Below are 15,910 nucleotides of genomic sequence, written 5' to 3'. Positions count from 1 at the left end.
ACTGGAAGGGATAAATGAAAAAATCAGCAAAGGTTTAACTGACATGCAATAAAAAGACACATATGAATATTTTTCCCCTGCTGACACACTGGATGTTTAACTGCTCTCACATAAAAGCAGATGTTTGTAAGAAAAATACTTAAATACTGACTGTAAGCTGACTCCAATGAATGAATCAGCTGCAGGATAAAAACTGTGACGTCTCAACCCAAACACAAGAAGATGACGCAAGTGCGCACTGCGTGTCTTTTCACCGTTCGGATGTCCTTTGACGATGAACTCACAAAGAAACACATGAACTCTGTGGACACAGTCTCCTTGTTTCTGTAATATTAACTTGGTGGCTTTAGAGGAGAACGGCTGGTGAACTCATGTGAGCTTATTATTGCATCAGTCCCCTCCCTCACCCCTCCTACTTCTCTCAGCTCATTTAACACAGCTGATGGCCGAGGATGGATGAAACAGGATTATCTTTGACCTCAAATCTCAAATAAATTGCAAAGGAAATGATTAATATTCCTGTTTGATTGAGATTCCTGCCTCGTGCGTGTATGCAGACTCTTGATAAACGGTTACCCCATGGCATGCTTCTTAGTGGGTAAAGTATTCGAGAGTGAGTATGATGGAAAAGGGAAAGGATACAGCAAAAAGAGAGAGAGAGGGATGGATCTCATGCCCGTGCACACAACGGTGTGACATTATAAGAGCTGACGGCTCCTGTGTCTGACGTCTGATGTGTTCTGAAGTTCACAATGAGCCTCTGGTGAGAGGCTGGATGAATCACCCGGAGAACAACGCAGAGGAGCCGCTCAGATATTGAATGGGAGTTAGATGTGAAACAACTTGGGCGTGAATGTGTTTATTAGAACATCAGTGAATAGACAAGGTCGAACAGGAGGGGGAAATATTGATGCACGTCAGTGCCGCAGCAACCGACTGTGAAGTTACCTCAGGAGTGGATGTAGCTGACAGAAAGAACTTTTCCTGCATAAAATGACGACTACCAAAATCCTAAAAGCTTCTCCTCACTTTAAAAAAAACCCATTACCAGCATTAGTGGATATGCTATCAAACAAAAGCTTGGTTTTAAGAAATAATCATTCATTTTACTGTGTGCAAAAAAAAACCCCGCCTCAGAGGGAAGTTCTTTTAATTAAGAGAGACATGTCAATAAGAACATGTCTGAATTCTCACTTAAAACTCCTGCAATAAACACTGTCTGCACTTTAAAGTTATGCAATATATGTGCAGTATGTAACACCAAATCACAACAATAGTCCCTTTAAGGCACTTTATATTTTAAGGTAAAGACGCTACAAAAAATAGAGGACACACTAACAATTAGATGGCCCCCTAAGCACTTGGTGACAGTGGGAAGGAATAACTCCCTTTTAAGGGGAAGACACCTTCGGCAGAACCAGGGTCAGGGAGGGGCGGCCATCTCTCGTGAGCTGTTAGGGATGAGGGGAGGAAGACGGGACAAGAGAACCAGAGGTCAATAATAACTAATGAGTAAATGCAAAATGGTGTGGAAACACATATAGTGAGAAAAAATCAAGCGATGAAAAAACACTCAGCTCAGTTCAAGATAATACCTGTTCATAGATAGTGAATTAACTTGAGAGCAGCACTTAAAGTTGTTATTGTCTTAGTTTTAGGTGCTAAAATATAGCAACTGGTCAGACTTTAAGCTCATATTTTTGTTTGTTAAGTTTTTATTGGACCCTGGAATAAAAGGTACAGTATTTACTTTAAATGTGAAGCTCAGTAGGACAAAGTGTTGATCAGTTAATTAGCCCGCAGTGCCATAAGATGGAACGGTAAGCTGGTGCATTTTTCTTTTCACTACTGTTTTTACAGAGGCTCCATATTTAGAAAGCCACATTTTTGGTCATTGTGCCTGAAAACAAATGTATGCTTGTGTGTATATGTGTATGTGTGTGTGTGTGTGTGTGTGTATAAGACAGACTGAGAGAGAGCATTTATTTTCCCGTCTGTGTGTGTTTGCATTTGCACACGCTGATTTGAATCCTCCAGCGCGGTGGTTCAGAATCCATGTGTCATTTCTTGCACATTTTAGCTTTGATCTGAATCCGAGCCCTTCAAGCTTAACGTGACTTTGTGATGCTTCTACGTCTTTGTGTGTATGCGTGTGGTCGACACATACAGGGAGAGGGAGAGAGAGCAGGGATGGATGTTGGGGGTAGTGTGGTGGGAATAGGGGGGGAAGAGAGAGCGTGTGTTATATTTTTAGCTCCACAGCCCCACATCCAAGAGTGTCTAATCGAGCGTGTGTACGAGGGAGAGAGAGAGAGAGAGAGAGAGATGTGTCTGTGTGTGCATGTGTGTGCGTGTGTGTGTGTGTGTGTGCATGTTTGGATTAGTGTCTCCAGCATCTTGCTCAGGGGAAGGTAATATGCTTGTCCGAACGAGCTTCTTCTGTCACATTCGTATAGATGGTTTAGAACTGTGGGGTGAGTGGGACTTGGGGGAGCAATTGAGGGGGAAAAGAGCATGAGACAGACTGACAGACAGAGAGAGAAGAGAGAGAGAGAGAGAAGAGAGAGAGAGAGAGAGAAGAGAGAAAGGGTAGAGGGAGGGAAGACACAGTAGGAGAGAGGATAGAATGAATAAGCAATCTTTCTTTTTCTACTTCTGGCACTTGCATCTTGCGCTGATTACATGCATGCTTCCTCTCTTTCGCACATCTTTGTGTTTTTTCTGACCTGTCCGTCATTCTTGTTTACATATTTCCCTCCCTTTGTCTCAGTGTCCCTCCCCTCGTTCCAGTGTCCTTGCCTCGAGGTCCTCCCTGCACACTCCTCTCCATCCTATTCCCCTCGTACCTCCTATTATATCCCTGCTCTTCTCCCTGCCTTCTCCCAAATGTCTTCCTTTATTTGTCAATGACCCACTGAACCCTCTTTCGCTTTCTAATCACTCTTATTCTCATGCATGCCTGGAAACACTTGCAAACACACATGCATACACGTGCACTTACATGCAGGCTCACTAACACAGCCACAGTTAGAGAGAAAACATAAGAAAGGAAGATTTGTTTGCTTTTGCAATGGGCAACTCTGTAAAGTCGCTTAAAATTTTCACCAAGAAGGTAAGGTCCGCTTTGAGGTTTTTCATTCTCCTTGAATCTCCTCATTCCTGTTGCATGTTTGTCTAGTGGTTTGTCCCCAACCTGACCGATGGCTGTTTGACTGGATCTGCACTGACTGAGCCAGCGTGCTGTTAGATATTTCACTTTCAGGCTGTGTGGAGAATAATGGCAGAATAATTTAAGATTAAAGCTTGTCTCTTGTGTACTTTTAGCCAAATTAGGGGCTTTTAGTTTTGATCTTTAAAACTCCGTCTGCATTTACACGTTGACATTTTTAAGGACTTCAGAAAGATTTCTCTTTCCCTATCAGTGCATGTATTCACATAGAGGTCCAAGAGGTTGGTCAGTCCTCTCGGTTGACCTGTCGACTGCATCTGTGAATTAGGACCACGTCGCTGAATCTTAAGGTCAGTCAGGCTGCACACCACCTTATCAGCCAGCTGAAGATGCTACCTTGTTGAACAGCACCTGCAGGATGCGATCAGGCAGTGGAAATGTTGCAAACAGGTGTGCTGTTTTCACTATATCAGGTGCTGTTAGCTCACTGGCTCAGAGTCTTTGAGCTTATTAATACATCTAATTTTGGATTACATCTTTCACGTATCAGCGTATGCTTGAATAGACTCTCAGTGTAGCAGGGAGACAGACCCATGAATAGAATTTCCTTTATTGCGCCAGCTGCACATCCTTGAGGAAGAACAATATGACAAGCAACTGTTGATGCCATCTGTGCAAAAATTGGTTGGAGTGCTGAAGAAGTTCTTGCTTGGCTTCAGCATTTCTTTGACATCCTTTCAGATTTTTCTTTGGTCTTGTATGTGCGTGTGTGTGCATGTGTACGTGTGTTTTCTTTTTTAGTTATATAACAGCTAGCGCATGTATTCATAGTACTTTTCTGGCACGATATAGCCACAGACAGCCCCGCTCCATGCATCACTTGGTCAGATTACCCAGTGGGCATCCGCTCCTGTGGTGAAAACTGTAGGAATGCACGAACTGGCGGTAGGACTAGCATGGTAACAGATGGAGTGTGAAGGTCATTTGTAGAGCGCATAATATTGTGTGTTTGTGCATATTGCACAAGCATGCATATTAATTTTTCATTGCATATGCATGCAGATTTCTTGTGCTGACAGTATAAAGCATCTGAACGTTGTACAAGTTCATGTCAGAAAGATTTAAAACAGCAGCAAAATGGTCCCCTGGTAACTCATTGTGATGTAAAGTCTACTTTTCTACCTTTTAGCTTTAAATTCCTCTATTGAGTTGGATGTTAAAGTGCAGCAATTCAAAACTAAACTAATGTGACATGTTTTATAAGAGATATTAGTGCATTAAAATTAGTTAAGCTCATCTTGACCAAAATGCACATTAAACTCTGTTTTTTAAATAGCAATCTGAGCTGCGTTGGTCTGCAGCTGGACCTTCCAGACCTTATTTGGCTTAAAAAAAAAACTGTTTTAATTAACTTGTAGCCCTCTCGGTAATCGCAATGACTGATGTGAGAGAACAACATTTGCCCCCTGGTTGATTGGCTAATTGGTGATTATAATTAAATGGCTGGCTGAACTTCAGCATCACCTTCAGGAAAACTGTTTTATAATGTGCACAGAACCTCCCAAAACAAAACAAAAAAACAGAACACTAGCCACTTCTGGGTAATTCTAAGTAACAATAGTGCTGTAGTTGATGTGCATGAACTCACTAGGTAACACTCTAAATACCCTTATTTGACCTCATGCTGAACTAAAAGAAACCCTACTACTGCTTACAGATTTGCAACCTCAAAAAAATAGTGTCAGTCAAAAGCACAAACACTCCTGTAGAAAAAATATTAAGAAATTCTTTGATTTTAGTAGAGCTTGGATCTTATTTTGTTAGTTCTGGCCATTGTTTAGATAATATTGCACTCTCCATTTTCTCTGATAAGATCTGGGGAGCAATCATGCAACTGCTTTCTACTACTACTACTATTGTTATTATTATAATTCATCCCTGCAAAGAAACTGCTATCAGAGGTAAGTGTGACTTGTTGTTTCCCCACATCTCAGCAATTGTGGTGAGTGCAGTGTTATCGTAATCACTGGAAACAATGGCCAAAGCTACTAAAGTCAAACCACATTGTGTAATGAATCAAAATGATCACAATAAACTGTGTAGATGAGGACCATTAAAAAATGATAGGCACTATTTACATTAGGCTGTTGCTTTGTGACATGAAAAGAGGCCTGCATCCTGCTCTGCAGTGTTCTGCTGTGCAGGATGGTTTTTGCCGGATGGATTTATACGTAGATGGCATCACTTGCTCTGTCACTATATTTTACACCCACTTGTCTGTCGCTGAGCTCCTTTCCTCTGTCATGATTCACCTGACTCCACACTTTCCAATGACTGACAGACATATGTCTGTCATCCATGATCCTCCTCTGAACCCTCCATCCTTCCCACCTCCATGTTGGCTCCTTGTTGAAACGCTGCCTCAACAAACTGAGTCACACTCTCTACCCCTGTCTTTGCCTCTTCATCCATATCCGGCTACCCACCGGATGCTTCTTCAGGACCAGAAGAAGAACTACAAAGCAGTGCAATCCTGTGAGGAGGGGGGATCTGGGGGGGCCTATCTTGAGCCACTAGTAGCCCTGGCCCAGAACGGAGCCAACATGCACAACGTACTGGGGCCTGCATGCATCTTTCTACGCAAGGGCTTCGCTGAGAGCCGGCAGGCTGTACGTAAGTCCAGAAAATATCATGTGCATGCATGCCAAGAGAGATTATAGCACACAATGCAGTACATGCACAATAACCAAATCCCATCATGAATGTGTGTAGCAATCACCTACTACTGTAATGTCAGCACTTCCTGCATGTATTGAGGAGTGGTCGGGCTTAGAAGACTTTTTTTTGAGAATCTAAGTTGAATGCTGAAAGGGCATCTGAGCATCTGTTATGCATGAGGACGGATGCATTTCGTAGCTGGATGGAGGATTATTAGGACAGGTTATGGCGGCGGCAGAAATGCTACTCACATGGTGATTATTTCTCTTCATCTATTTCCAGCAGCTGACAACACGACTCAAGGTCTTGTTATTAAAGCCAGGAGCAATGCTGAAATCCTCAGTGCGGACGACTTTTCTGATGATGAGCTCTCATATGGGACTTCTTAAAGGATACAGGGGTCGAGACTGAGTTGTTCTAATTCAATGGACTGACACATATTATTTTTTATTAACATCTTCCTTTAGTCTCTGCATCTACCCTTTCATATATACTAACAATTTTCACTCATTGCACACACATCCATGCTAAAGATACAGTAAATGGTTCTGATTCCTTTCTGCTGCAACAAAGGCCATACATTTTGTTTCTGTTATTTCGCTTCCACTGCCTAATTATAAATAGAAGACACAATGTTTTATTAGCTGTGTGATCCCACTAATAATTTCTTTCTCTCTATAGCTGGAGTGAAAACTGAAACTCTTGGCACTCTGTGGCACTGTGGTTGCCAATTTACTTTTTTACAGTGTCATTTTGTATGAAGGAATGCTGGGAATAGCTAGGTTTCATTTGACGTAGACGTGACGTCGACGTAAAGCGCGAAATTTGACTGGCGGTCGGAAGTGAAAAAGATAAGCGCAAAATCACAGACAGACAGTACGCAAAATGCCTATGTCCTGTTGTGTTTACGGATGCTCCAGTAGATCGACCAGAGAAACCGATAAACGGTATTTTAGGGTACCAAAAATAGCCCAACGAAGAGGAGAAAAATGGAAAATTCTAACCGAAAAACGTAGGAAAAAATGGATTTTAAATTTACGTTTACAGTCGGGAGGAGCAGAGTCTGCCAATGCCCGTGTCTGCAGCGACCACTTCGTCAGAGGTAATGTTATGTTTGCAAACGAACTTATTAGCATTAGGTTGTCGTTAAATTCTCGTTTACTTAGTGCTTTTAAGTTAGTAGTCTAATATTGACTTGATTGGGACTATAGGCTGCCCAAGTGCTTTGGATGACGAAGAGTCGGAGGACTGGGCTCCGACGGTCAATCTCGGCTACGAACGAAAACCCAGATCGGAATCAGTTCTCAAACGAGAGAAAGAATGAAGCTTAAGGCAGAACAGCATCGATGTGCAGAGGCGATTTTGGATATGCAACAGAAGTCCTAAGGATGTGGCATGTTTGTTGACGTTAAAGCCGCTACCGCTAACTGTTAGCGTGTTTAAGATAAAGCAATATAAGAACAAACACTCACCCTTGCAAACACCAAACTGTATCCATCACGGAGACGTTTTGTTCCAAGGTTGTGGACCCACCTGCATGACAAAAAATTGTACGCCTCCAGACTCTTGAAAGCTTTCATTTGCTGCCTAGTGTAGTAAGAAGTCTGGAGGACCAAGTAGTTGGTGATATCCACAGCCTCGATAGTAGGCAAATCCTTTACTTCTGTGGTGTATTCGGACATTTTCAAAGAATACGGATCACGTCCGATATATTTTTTAACTATCTGTTTATATCTCTCCCGAGAAACGGGGTCTAAAGTTGCACAATAGCTGCTCTCCTGACTCTCCACAGTGTCCTCCATGTTTACTTCCGCCCTCCACTCAAAAATCGCGCTGCCTCCGCACGTCATCAGAACCACGTGACCGCAACCCAACTATTGGCCTGATTTTTTAAAGATATTAGCAGTGTTTGGATACTAACTTTGCAATATGATCCTCTACAGGATCGAGAGCTGAGGCCAGAAGAAATGGATGGTATGCTATGTTGTTAGTAAAAATAAAGAGTGAATTTTACAGTATTTTGAAGTAGTTTTCAACACGTCTTTGTCACATTTACACTTAATCTCACTTGGTCTCAGAGCTGCGCGAGGCCTTCAAGGAGTTTGACAAAGACAAAGATGGGTTCATTGGCTGTAAAGACCTGGGGAACTGCATGAGAACTATGGGATACATGCCAACAGAGATGGAGCTAATAGAACTGAGCCAGCAGATCAACATGAACTGTAAGTTAGAAGTGTGCCTGTGTGCTTGATTCATTGCCAAATACGCATAAAAATTGAAAGAGACATTTCACCCTAATATGCGTTCACTTCTTTTATCCTGTAGCACTGCTTATTTATCTAGATTGTTCTGATAAGAGCCGTCCGGTTTTGGAGAGATTAGCTGTAGAGATATCAGTCTTCTCTTTTATGTAATGGAACCAAATGCATTACCTTATGGTGAATGTAAACTGAACCTGACACTCAGCTTGTGTGTTCTGGCTACGAGATTTGCACAGCCTTCAGGAAATCATAACCGGATTACACAAACCTTTATCTGGAAGTTTAAAAGGTTGACATCCTTTCTTCGCAAAAAGAATCAGTAAATTTTAACTCATGAAATTCCCACTTCCTTGGTCTCTGGTCATCACTACATATTGCCATCTAATACCGCTGTGTTAAAGGTAAAATAAGCACCTTTACAGCCAATCAGAACATTGAAGACTGATAAATAGTGCTAACTGCCAGGATTTTGGGGTAAACGGACCCTTTAAAATTGGAGTTTACTCTTCACCATTACTATTCATCTGATAATATTGAAATGAAGAAAAAAAAATCCTGCCAGTTTTTGCCCATAAAAGCTGACATTTTATCCAACAGTGGGAGGACATGTTGACTTTGAAGACTTTGTCGAGCTCATGGGGCCCAAACTTCTGGCTGAAACAGCAGACATGATAGGGGTGAAGGAGCTGAGGGATGCCTTCAAAGAGGTAAGGAAAGGCAGGATTTTTTCAATGCTATATTTTCATTTAATACCAATAAATATTTTTTGTTTTTATTTCCCATTTTCAGTTTGATACTAATGGTGACGGTGAGATTAGCACCGCAGAACTCAGAGAAGCCATGAAAAAACTTCTGGGACAGCAGGTACAGAGCTGCTGAGAGTTTGCTGTCGTGCCTGTAGCTTTCCATCCATCACTGTCCAGCCTGTCTGCTTTTAAACCTTTGTGCCACAGAAGCTCACACTGTCACCCCAACCCGACTTTTCTAGGTTGGACACAGAGAACTGGAGGAAATACTACGAGACATTGACATCAACGGAGATGGACATGTAGACTTTGAAGGTAGAAAATACTGTGAAGTATGTCTGCGAACACAGTATAACCTTTTTTTTTTCAGATTTTGTCCTTCTCTCTCTACCTTCAGTCTATCTCTGAAATACACACACACACACACACACACACACACACACACACACACACACACACACACACACACACACACACACACACACACACACACACACACACACACACACACACACACAGCTATTTCACATATAAGCAAAATCCCACCATGTGTCTGCCTTATATTACCATGCTGAGAGTGAGGTGAGGGGATGAAGCAGTAGGTCTGTCTCAGATAATCTCCATGCCAAAGGTTTATATCACCTCATAGATTACCCACAGAGAGAAAGATGTATACAGCAGGATGCCGGGGATGAAAATTTAAGGTTGTTTTGCAGTTCTCAGCAGTGTTACTAAACTTAGAGCTACATATTTTCAGGTTTTTGGGTGAAGATCAGAAAAGAACGTACAAGAAGACATGAGGCAGGAGAGAACCATCAGGTTGCTAATGAGGCTGATGAGAGAAGAAATATGAATACTCAGCACTTGATTATGCGCTCGAGTGCCTCGGTAATTGTTTTACAGCTAAAAATAGATATGGAAGCAAATATAATTGGGCAGAAAAAGAAATGAGGTTTAGAAATTGCTCTCATAGACTTGTGCATGCTTCAGTTCTATTTTGTGGTAGAGACGGTACGAACTAGAGGTCTATCTGAAGTCTCAAGTTCAGCTCTGTCTTAGGATCCTGTAGTATTACTATATATCCAATGCTTATTAAATATCGTGTGCATGCAAGTGAATCAGCTATTATGACTTTTATAAGCCCTGGTAACAGCTGCAGACTGATTCAACCTGATGTGTGGTTTTGCTTTTTGATACCTTTATTAAACTTTGATTTTTTTTTGTCTTCTACTGATAACAAACATAATGTTAACAAAACATATATTATATTCTGACCATGTTAGCAATAATTGAGCTTTTTTATATAGCACAGCAAACTGATATCAAGGGTAAATGTGACGTGTGCCAGACACAAACACAAAGCCCAGAGAGGGAGAACTCTAATAAACAAGGACTTTTATTTTGGCTGTTGCAAAGTGCCAAAACAAGTCGAAACGGAAGGAAAATAAACACCACGAGATAACACAGAGCATGATAACACAAAACTCGACAAAGGAAAGGGGGACACAGGACTATTTATATACACAAGGCTAATCAGGGAGCTGGGCAACAGCCACAGTAAAACACGGACACACCAAACGTGCATAACTGCCTAATAACTCCACAAATAACAAAAATTAGGAGGCTTATCACACTTTAAAATAAATGAAAAATCAAAACCTAAACCATAAATACATATAAAAACCAAACGGAGAGCAGGGAATAAATCTGGGGACATGTTTAGTTGCTTAACGCCCCATTGTCTCAGTGTTGTGGCTAGTCACTGTAAGTGTATTTGTGTGCATAACTGAGCAGCATTTGGCACTTTACCACTGAAAACAGCTGCCTGCTGCATCTGGAAACAATGCTACTGGAGATGTGAGAGTGGCTCACAGCAGTTTGTTACCCCACAAAGAGACAATATTTAAAGGCATCACCTGTATACACAAGTTTTGACACCTCAGTGTATATCAATAAAGATATATCTTGTCAAGAAGGCCGTGAAATATGACAAGAACATAGCTGTATGAAATCCAGTGATCATCATCTTGTTTGAGCCCAAAATTTACCCAACTATCTTCAGGCTGACATATTATTAGCCCCATGACATCATTAGTACAATATAAAGGGCAAAAACTGAGTTTCTCTTACGTAAACTCATGAGCAGATGTGTCATTTGAATTTAACTTGCGTATTTTCTTTGTTGACAGAGATAGATTGGCAGTAATAATACCCAAGTTAATGCATGGCCTAGAGATCAAGTCATGCTCATTTATCAGTACATGATCTCTGGTGATATCATTAAGACATTTTTTTGGAAGCAATACAAATATATTCAGCACTTTGAAGCAAATACGGGATTTCTGATATTCTGCTGCTACTGAGCAAGGTCAGCTCGTGCTCCAACCAGTATCTCCAACAACCATACTGTAGTTCTGCTCCGTTTTGGCCACTACAGGAGGCCCCTGCACTGTGTGAATAATCTCTCCTTTGTTTAATTTTCAGAATTTGTGCGGATGATGTCTCGGTGAGTTCCTGGCTGAGAGCTAAAACGACAGCCTGGATTCTCTGTTGGGTTTTGGAGGAAAAGAAGTGCAAGTAGCACAGAATACTGATGAAGCTTGAACTTCTGAATCTGTCAATGAAGAAGACAGCAAAAAAACAAAACAAGAAAACATATCAAACCCTGCCCTGAAACTGCCACGCTGAAGCACAAATGCTGACGACTACAGTCGGGAGCGACACTGTTAAGAATAATATGCTGCTGCTGTTTCCAAGAGCATAAACAAAACCAATGGCTGCATTTCTCACTTTTGCAAAGTAGTTTTTAAAAACGTATTTTCCTTTAATGACAACATTTCTAATGTTGATGTGCTTTTTCTCCTGACTCAATGGGTGAAGCTGTTTTGCTCACCTACAAACTACATGCCATTATACTTTGATAATTGTAGCAATTAAGAAGAAGCAGCAGTATGCCAGCAAACACCCAAACTCATACAGCACATTCCTTTTTTTAGTGCCGAGGGTTTCTGAAGCACAAATACAAATGACAATATAGAAACATGTCACGTGACCCCTGTCAAGCAGCGTGTTTGTGTTTTGTGCATACTGTTGTTTCTTTCCACCTTATGCTGTACATGTGTTATGTCACTGGAGACTATCGTCAAACCCCATTGAAGGCAAGCCAGTATTTGTTCGGTATATGTTATGTAGCACCGATACAGTTCTCATGAGTTTAATAACATTGTACCTATTTTACTGTGATATATAGACTATATATTTATGTGTGTGTCATTGCCACTGTGCATAAGACTGACAGACTCTTTCAACTGCAATTTGCTAATCTTGAAGATAGGCCTTATTTTTTATATATATGGTGTGTTTTGCTATTTCTGAATTACTTCCGCGAGTATATTCAGAATACACAAAACATGTTTTGACACTGAGAAATCATCCACGCCTGACTGTGCAGATGTGGGATCAACAAAGAGGTAAATTATAGGTGGCAGAGAGATTCGGTTAGTGCTTTTATTATTATCAACGAGCTTTGATAATTGTGAGTTTCTTTGTGAGTTTTGCTGAGTGAACAAAATGTTTCTGAAGTTAAAAAAAAAAAATCACACTTGGTGCAACATTTACATTTTTACCTTTAATACCTCAAAATCCGTCAAATGACTAACCTCACTCACAAACTCCCTCCTGGCACACGCTTATCTTCAATACACTGCACGGACAAAGCTATTGGGCCACCTATACACTACACCTAAATCCCATTTCTTAATTCCCACACTAATTCTGCTCAAAATGCTGACTATAAGTAATAAGTAAGTTTTCTGTCTAATTTTGCTACATTGTTACAGAGTCAAATGATAAATTTAACTGAATCTAATTGAATTAAATGTACTTGATTGGCATATATTTGGATTATACAAAGCATATTTTCATTAATCATGACTTATTTGAATAAATGAACTTTTGATTTTATGTAGTTCAGTTGCACTTTGCTCAAAATTATTGTTTCGTGTTTATGAGGGTAAAGAATCATTTTTTGCGTGAGATTGGTCACTTCGCGATCTCTATTCCACTTCACCCCAAAGGTGTTCGTTTGGGTTGAGGTCAGAGCTCTGCAAGTTGTCCCACACCAGCTATGCCTTTATGGACCTTGCTTGGGGTACATTGATGCGGGAATGAAAAAAAAGGGGGCCTTACCCAAACAGTCCCCACTAAGCTGGAGAATTGTCTAATATGTCTTGTTAAGATGAAGCTATGGGTAGGCGGTCCAATATTTTTGTCCATGTAGTGTACCAGCTTCCTTGCCTTCATTATCAATCTTTCCGAGGAAGCAGTGGAAGCTTCTTTATGGGAAAAAAAAGCCAAAGAAAGTTTACAAACATTATTATGTGAGTCTAATCCAGTTTGGTAAGTAGATGCAATATTTTTCAGAAATTTGATGCACTGAATTACATTTTCAAAATGACTGCGTGAAATGCCCTTTAGTTGTTGGGACAGCTAAATTATTTGTAGACTGTTCATGAATGGATGTGAGGGTATATGCATGCTGTTTAAAAAAAAGAAGAAGAAAGAGTTGTGGTTTTACTTGTCTTAACTGTGTGAAACTATGCATGCTAATAAACTACTGCAATTTGTAGCAGAATCTAAAAGAAATAAAGATTTTTATTCCAAATTGAGATTAGGCCATGTGTGAATGTGTGTTTCTTCTTAACCTCGAACAACGTGGTGGGGATGTTTCCTTTATTTCTTTTGACTGGAGCTGTGTCACTGAATTCACATTTCTTATTGGACAATAAGATTCTTGTTTAAAAAAAACTTTAAAAAATATTGAGATTTGACTCTCATCAGACCTACTGTAGTATCTAGCATCTGCTCACATCTTCACATAACAAAAAAGAAACCCTTGTTGGATGCCTCATTATCTTTCCCTTCCACCCACTGCTTCCGGACTCTAGAGAAACCAAAAAGGGACATTTCTCCTCTTATGTGGAGTTTAGTCAGAAGCAGAGACTGGGTGATATGTACAAAATAGCTCCTATATACAAATACTCAGAGTCAACAGATAGATGCTCAAGTGGAGATAGAGTGATACAATCTATGAGCAGTGAGAATGCACTACTTGCAAATCTGAAGTTGCATGTTCAGTCTAAAAATGGTGAGACAGAAATACTTAATACTTATCTTGAAAATGATTTGGAAATGTGCTCAACGGACATTTTATTGGGTACACCTTACTAGTACTAGCCTTGATCCCCAAACGCCTTCAGAACTTCTTTGTGACCCATTGAACAGTGCTGGAAACTTTCCTCAGAGATTTTGGTCCATACTGACATGATAGCATCACACAGTTGCTGCTCATCCATGATGAGAATCTCCTCTTCTATCATATCCTAAATGTGCTCTGTGTGAACAGTGAACTCACGGTTATATTGAAGATACCAGTATGATATGATTTGAGCTTTGTGGCATGGTTCATTATCCTGCTGAGAAAATAATCAGAAAATGGATACACTGTGATCGAAAGGGGATGGACATGTTCAGCAACAATACTCAGCTAGGATATAGTGTGTAAACAATACACAGTTGGTACTAAGAGTACCGTGAAATACCCCCAACACTATCAGACCAACATTCCCAGCTCGAACTGTTACTTCTTGCTTCAAGATTTGACATGCCGTGTTTTCAGATACTGTCATGCATACCTGGGTTTAAACAAGTGGTTATTTGATAGCGTTGCTTTTATATCAGCTCCCAGCAGTTCTTCTTTTTCATTCTCTGTAAAACCTAGAGATGGTTTTATGGGAAAATCCCATTTGATCAACATTTTCTGAAATACTCAGACCAGCCTGTTTGGTACCAGCAACCATACCATGTTCAAAGTCATTTAAGTCTATTAGCAAAACTCCAGTTCAAACATTAAAAAAGCATCACCAAACATTTCAGGGAAGTTTATAAATGAGCCGTGGAAGTATGGAATAAGGCAAGAAATGAAGATAAGATGGAAAAAAGGTGCTAGTAGTTTGGTTTGTATATAAATATAATTAATATTAAAATCTGCTCAAAACTGACTTCATATAATACATACAAACACACTACTGTAAGATGTGTTTCCCTTTCCTATGTTTTGTTTTATACATGCTTTCATACAAACTAAAATCAAAACACACAAAATGTTTTGTTTCCTTGCATGAAAGACTGAATGAATGAATGCATAAATTAAAAGCAAATAAACCAATACATAAATTTAAATAGAAAAACAGTACATTTAGATTAGTTAAATATGTGAGGAGTGTCCTGACACTTCAAGTGGCCTGTAGCTGAACTTGTGCTTTGCTTTCCTTACACCTTCAGTAATTTTGGAAAATTAAACTTATGCTCAGTACATGAGCCCAACGTTTCTCCAAGCCTCCAGTGCTCCAATGCAGTTTGCGCATGTGTTTTTTTAATATATATAATACAAGGCATTTTAAAATGAGTTGCAAATATGCAGGTGAATCTACAATATTTGCTTTTTTAACTTCAGAAATATCAGAATAAAAACACCCAGGACACAACACCAAATGATCAGATAGCTGTGATATTTCTAATATGAACTGACAATAATAAACTGCAAATGTCAGTGATAACTGATGCAGGTGTAACAATGCAGCCAGTCGTATCCATGTTATTTTAAATGGGTGGTTTAGAAGCGGGATGGGTGCTCTATATCACATTTTGTTCATTGGTGCAGATTAACTTCATTTCATTTCATTTATTTAAAAGGGACAATGTAATTTAACATAGTCACAATATAAAGCATGAAACTGATGTAAATAACAGTAGTTCCTCATAACATTGTCATGTGATTTGATTTTTCTAGGTGGGAATACAAAGCTGTAAGAAACTGACTTCATGTCATATACAGTGTTTTCGGGCATATTTACTGTAATCAGATTAATACCACGTTCAACCCACAGCACAGTGACAGCAGCCCTCATTGGCCACCTGTTGCCATGTTAACTCTATAAAGCTCTGTCTGCCTGTGA

The 15,910-nt window shown here is 40.1% G+C and overlaps 1 protein-coding gene across 4 annotated transcripts; it reads left to right on the top strand.

The window, feature by feature from the left end:
- The first annotated feature begins 2,605 nt into the window (after nt 1-2,605).
- On the top strand, nt 2,606-13,499 carry cabp1b (calcium binding protein 1b). 4 transcript variants are annotated; one of them, XM_031742545.2, is made up of 8 exons: nt 2,606-3,112; nt 5,671-5,838; nt 7,831-7,861; nt 7,966-8,109; nt 8,746-8,855; nt 8,938-9,012; nt 9,137-9,209; nt 11,379-13,499. In XM_031742545.2, the coding sequence occupies exons 1-8, from the start codon at nt 3,071-3,073 to the stop codon at nt 11,402-11,404; spliced, it is 669 nt and encodes a 222-aa protein (XP_031598405.1). In that variant the 5' UTR covers nt 2,606-3,070; the 3' UTR covers nt 11,405-13,499. The 4 variants fall into 4 exon arrangements, with proteins under 4 accessions (XP_031598405.1, XP_039471874.1, XP_039471875.1 ...); XM_039615940.1 differs by lacking the exon at nt 2,606-3,112 and having other exon boundaries at nt 5,356-5,838; XM_039615941.1 differs by lacking the exons at nt 2,606-3,112; nt 7,831-7,861; nt 7,966-8,109; ... (2 more) ...; nt 9,137-9,209; nt 11,379-13,499 and adding an exon at nt 6,170-6,644 and having other exon boundaries at nt 5,356-5,838.
- The last annotated feature ends 2,411 nt before the right edge of the window (nt 13,500-15,910 follow it).

This window comes from Oreochromis aureus, linkage group 7 (genome assembly GCF_013358895.1).
Source record: "Oreochromis aureus strain Israel breed Guangdong linkage group 7, ZZ_aureus, whole genome shotgun sequence".
In the NCBI taxonomy this organism is placed as follows: Eukaryota; Metazoa; Chordata; class Actinopteri; order Cichliformes; family Cichlidae; genus Oreochromis; species Oreochromis aureus.
Note: the sequence above shows the minus strand (reverse complement) of the source record. Positions and strands in the feature narration are given on the sequence as shown.

What these genes read in the sequence shown, in the direction of transcription:
- cabp1b (XM_039615940.1), top strand. Translation starts at nt 5,389, where the DNA reads ATGGATTTATACGTAGATGGCATCACTTGCTCTGTCACTATATTTTAC. An exon ending in CCAGCAGATCAACATGAACT is followed by an intron (nt 8,110 to 8,745) that starts GTAAGTTAGAAG and finishes TTTATCCAACAG; the next exon opens with TGGGAGGACATGTTGACTTT. An exon ending in AAAAACTTCTGGGACAGCAG is followed by an intron (nt 9,013 to 9,136) that starts GTACAGAGCTGC and finishes CGACTTTTCTAG; the next exon opens with GTTGGACACAGAGAACTGGA.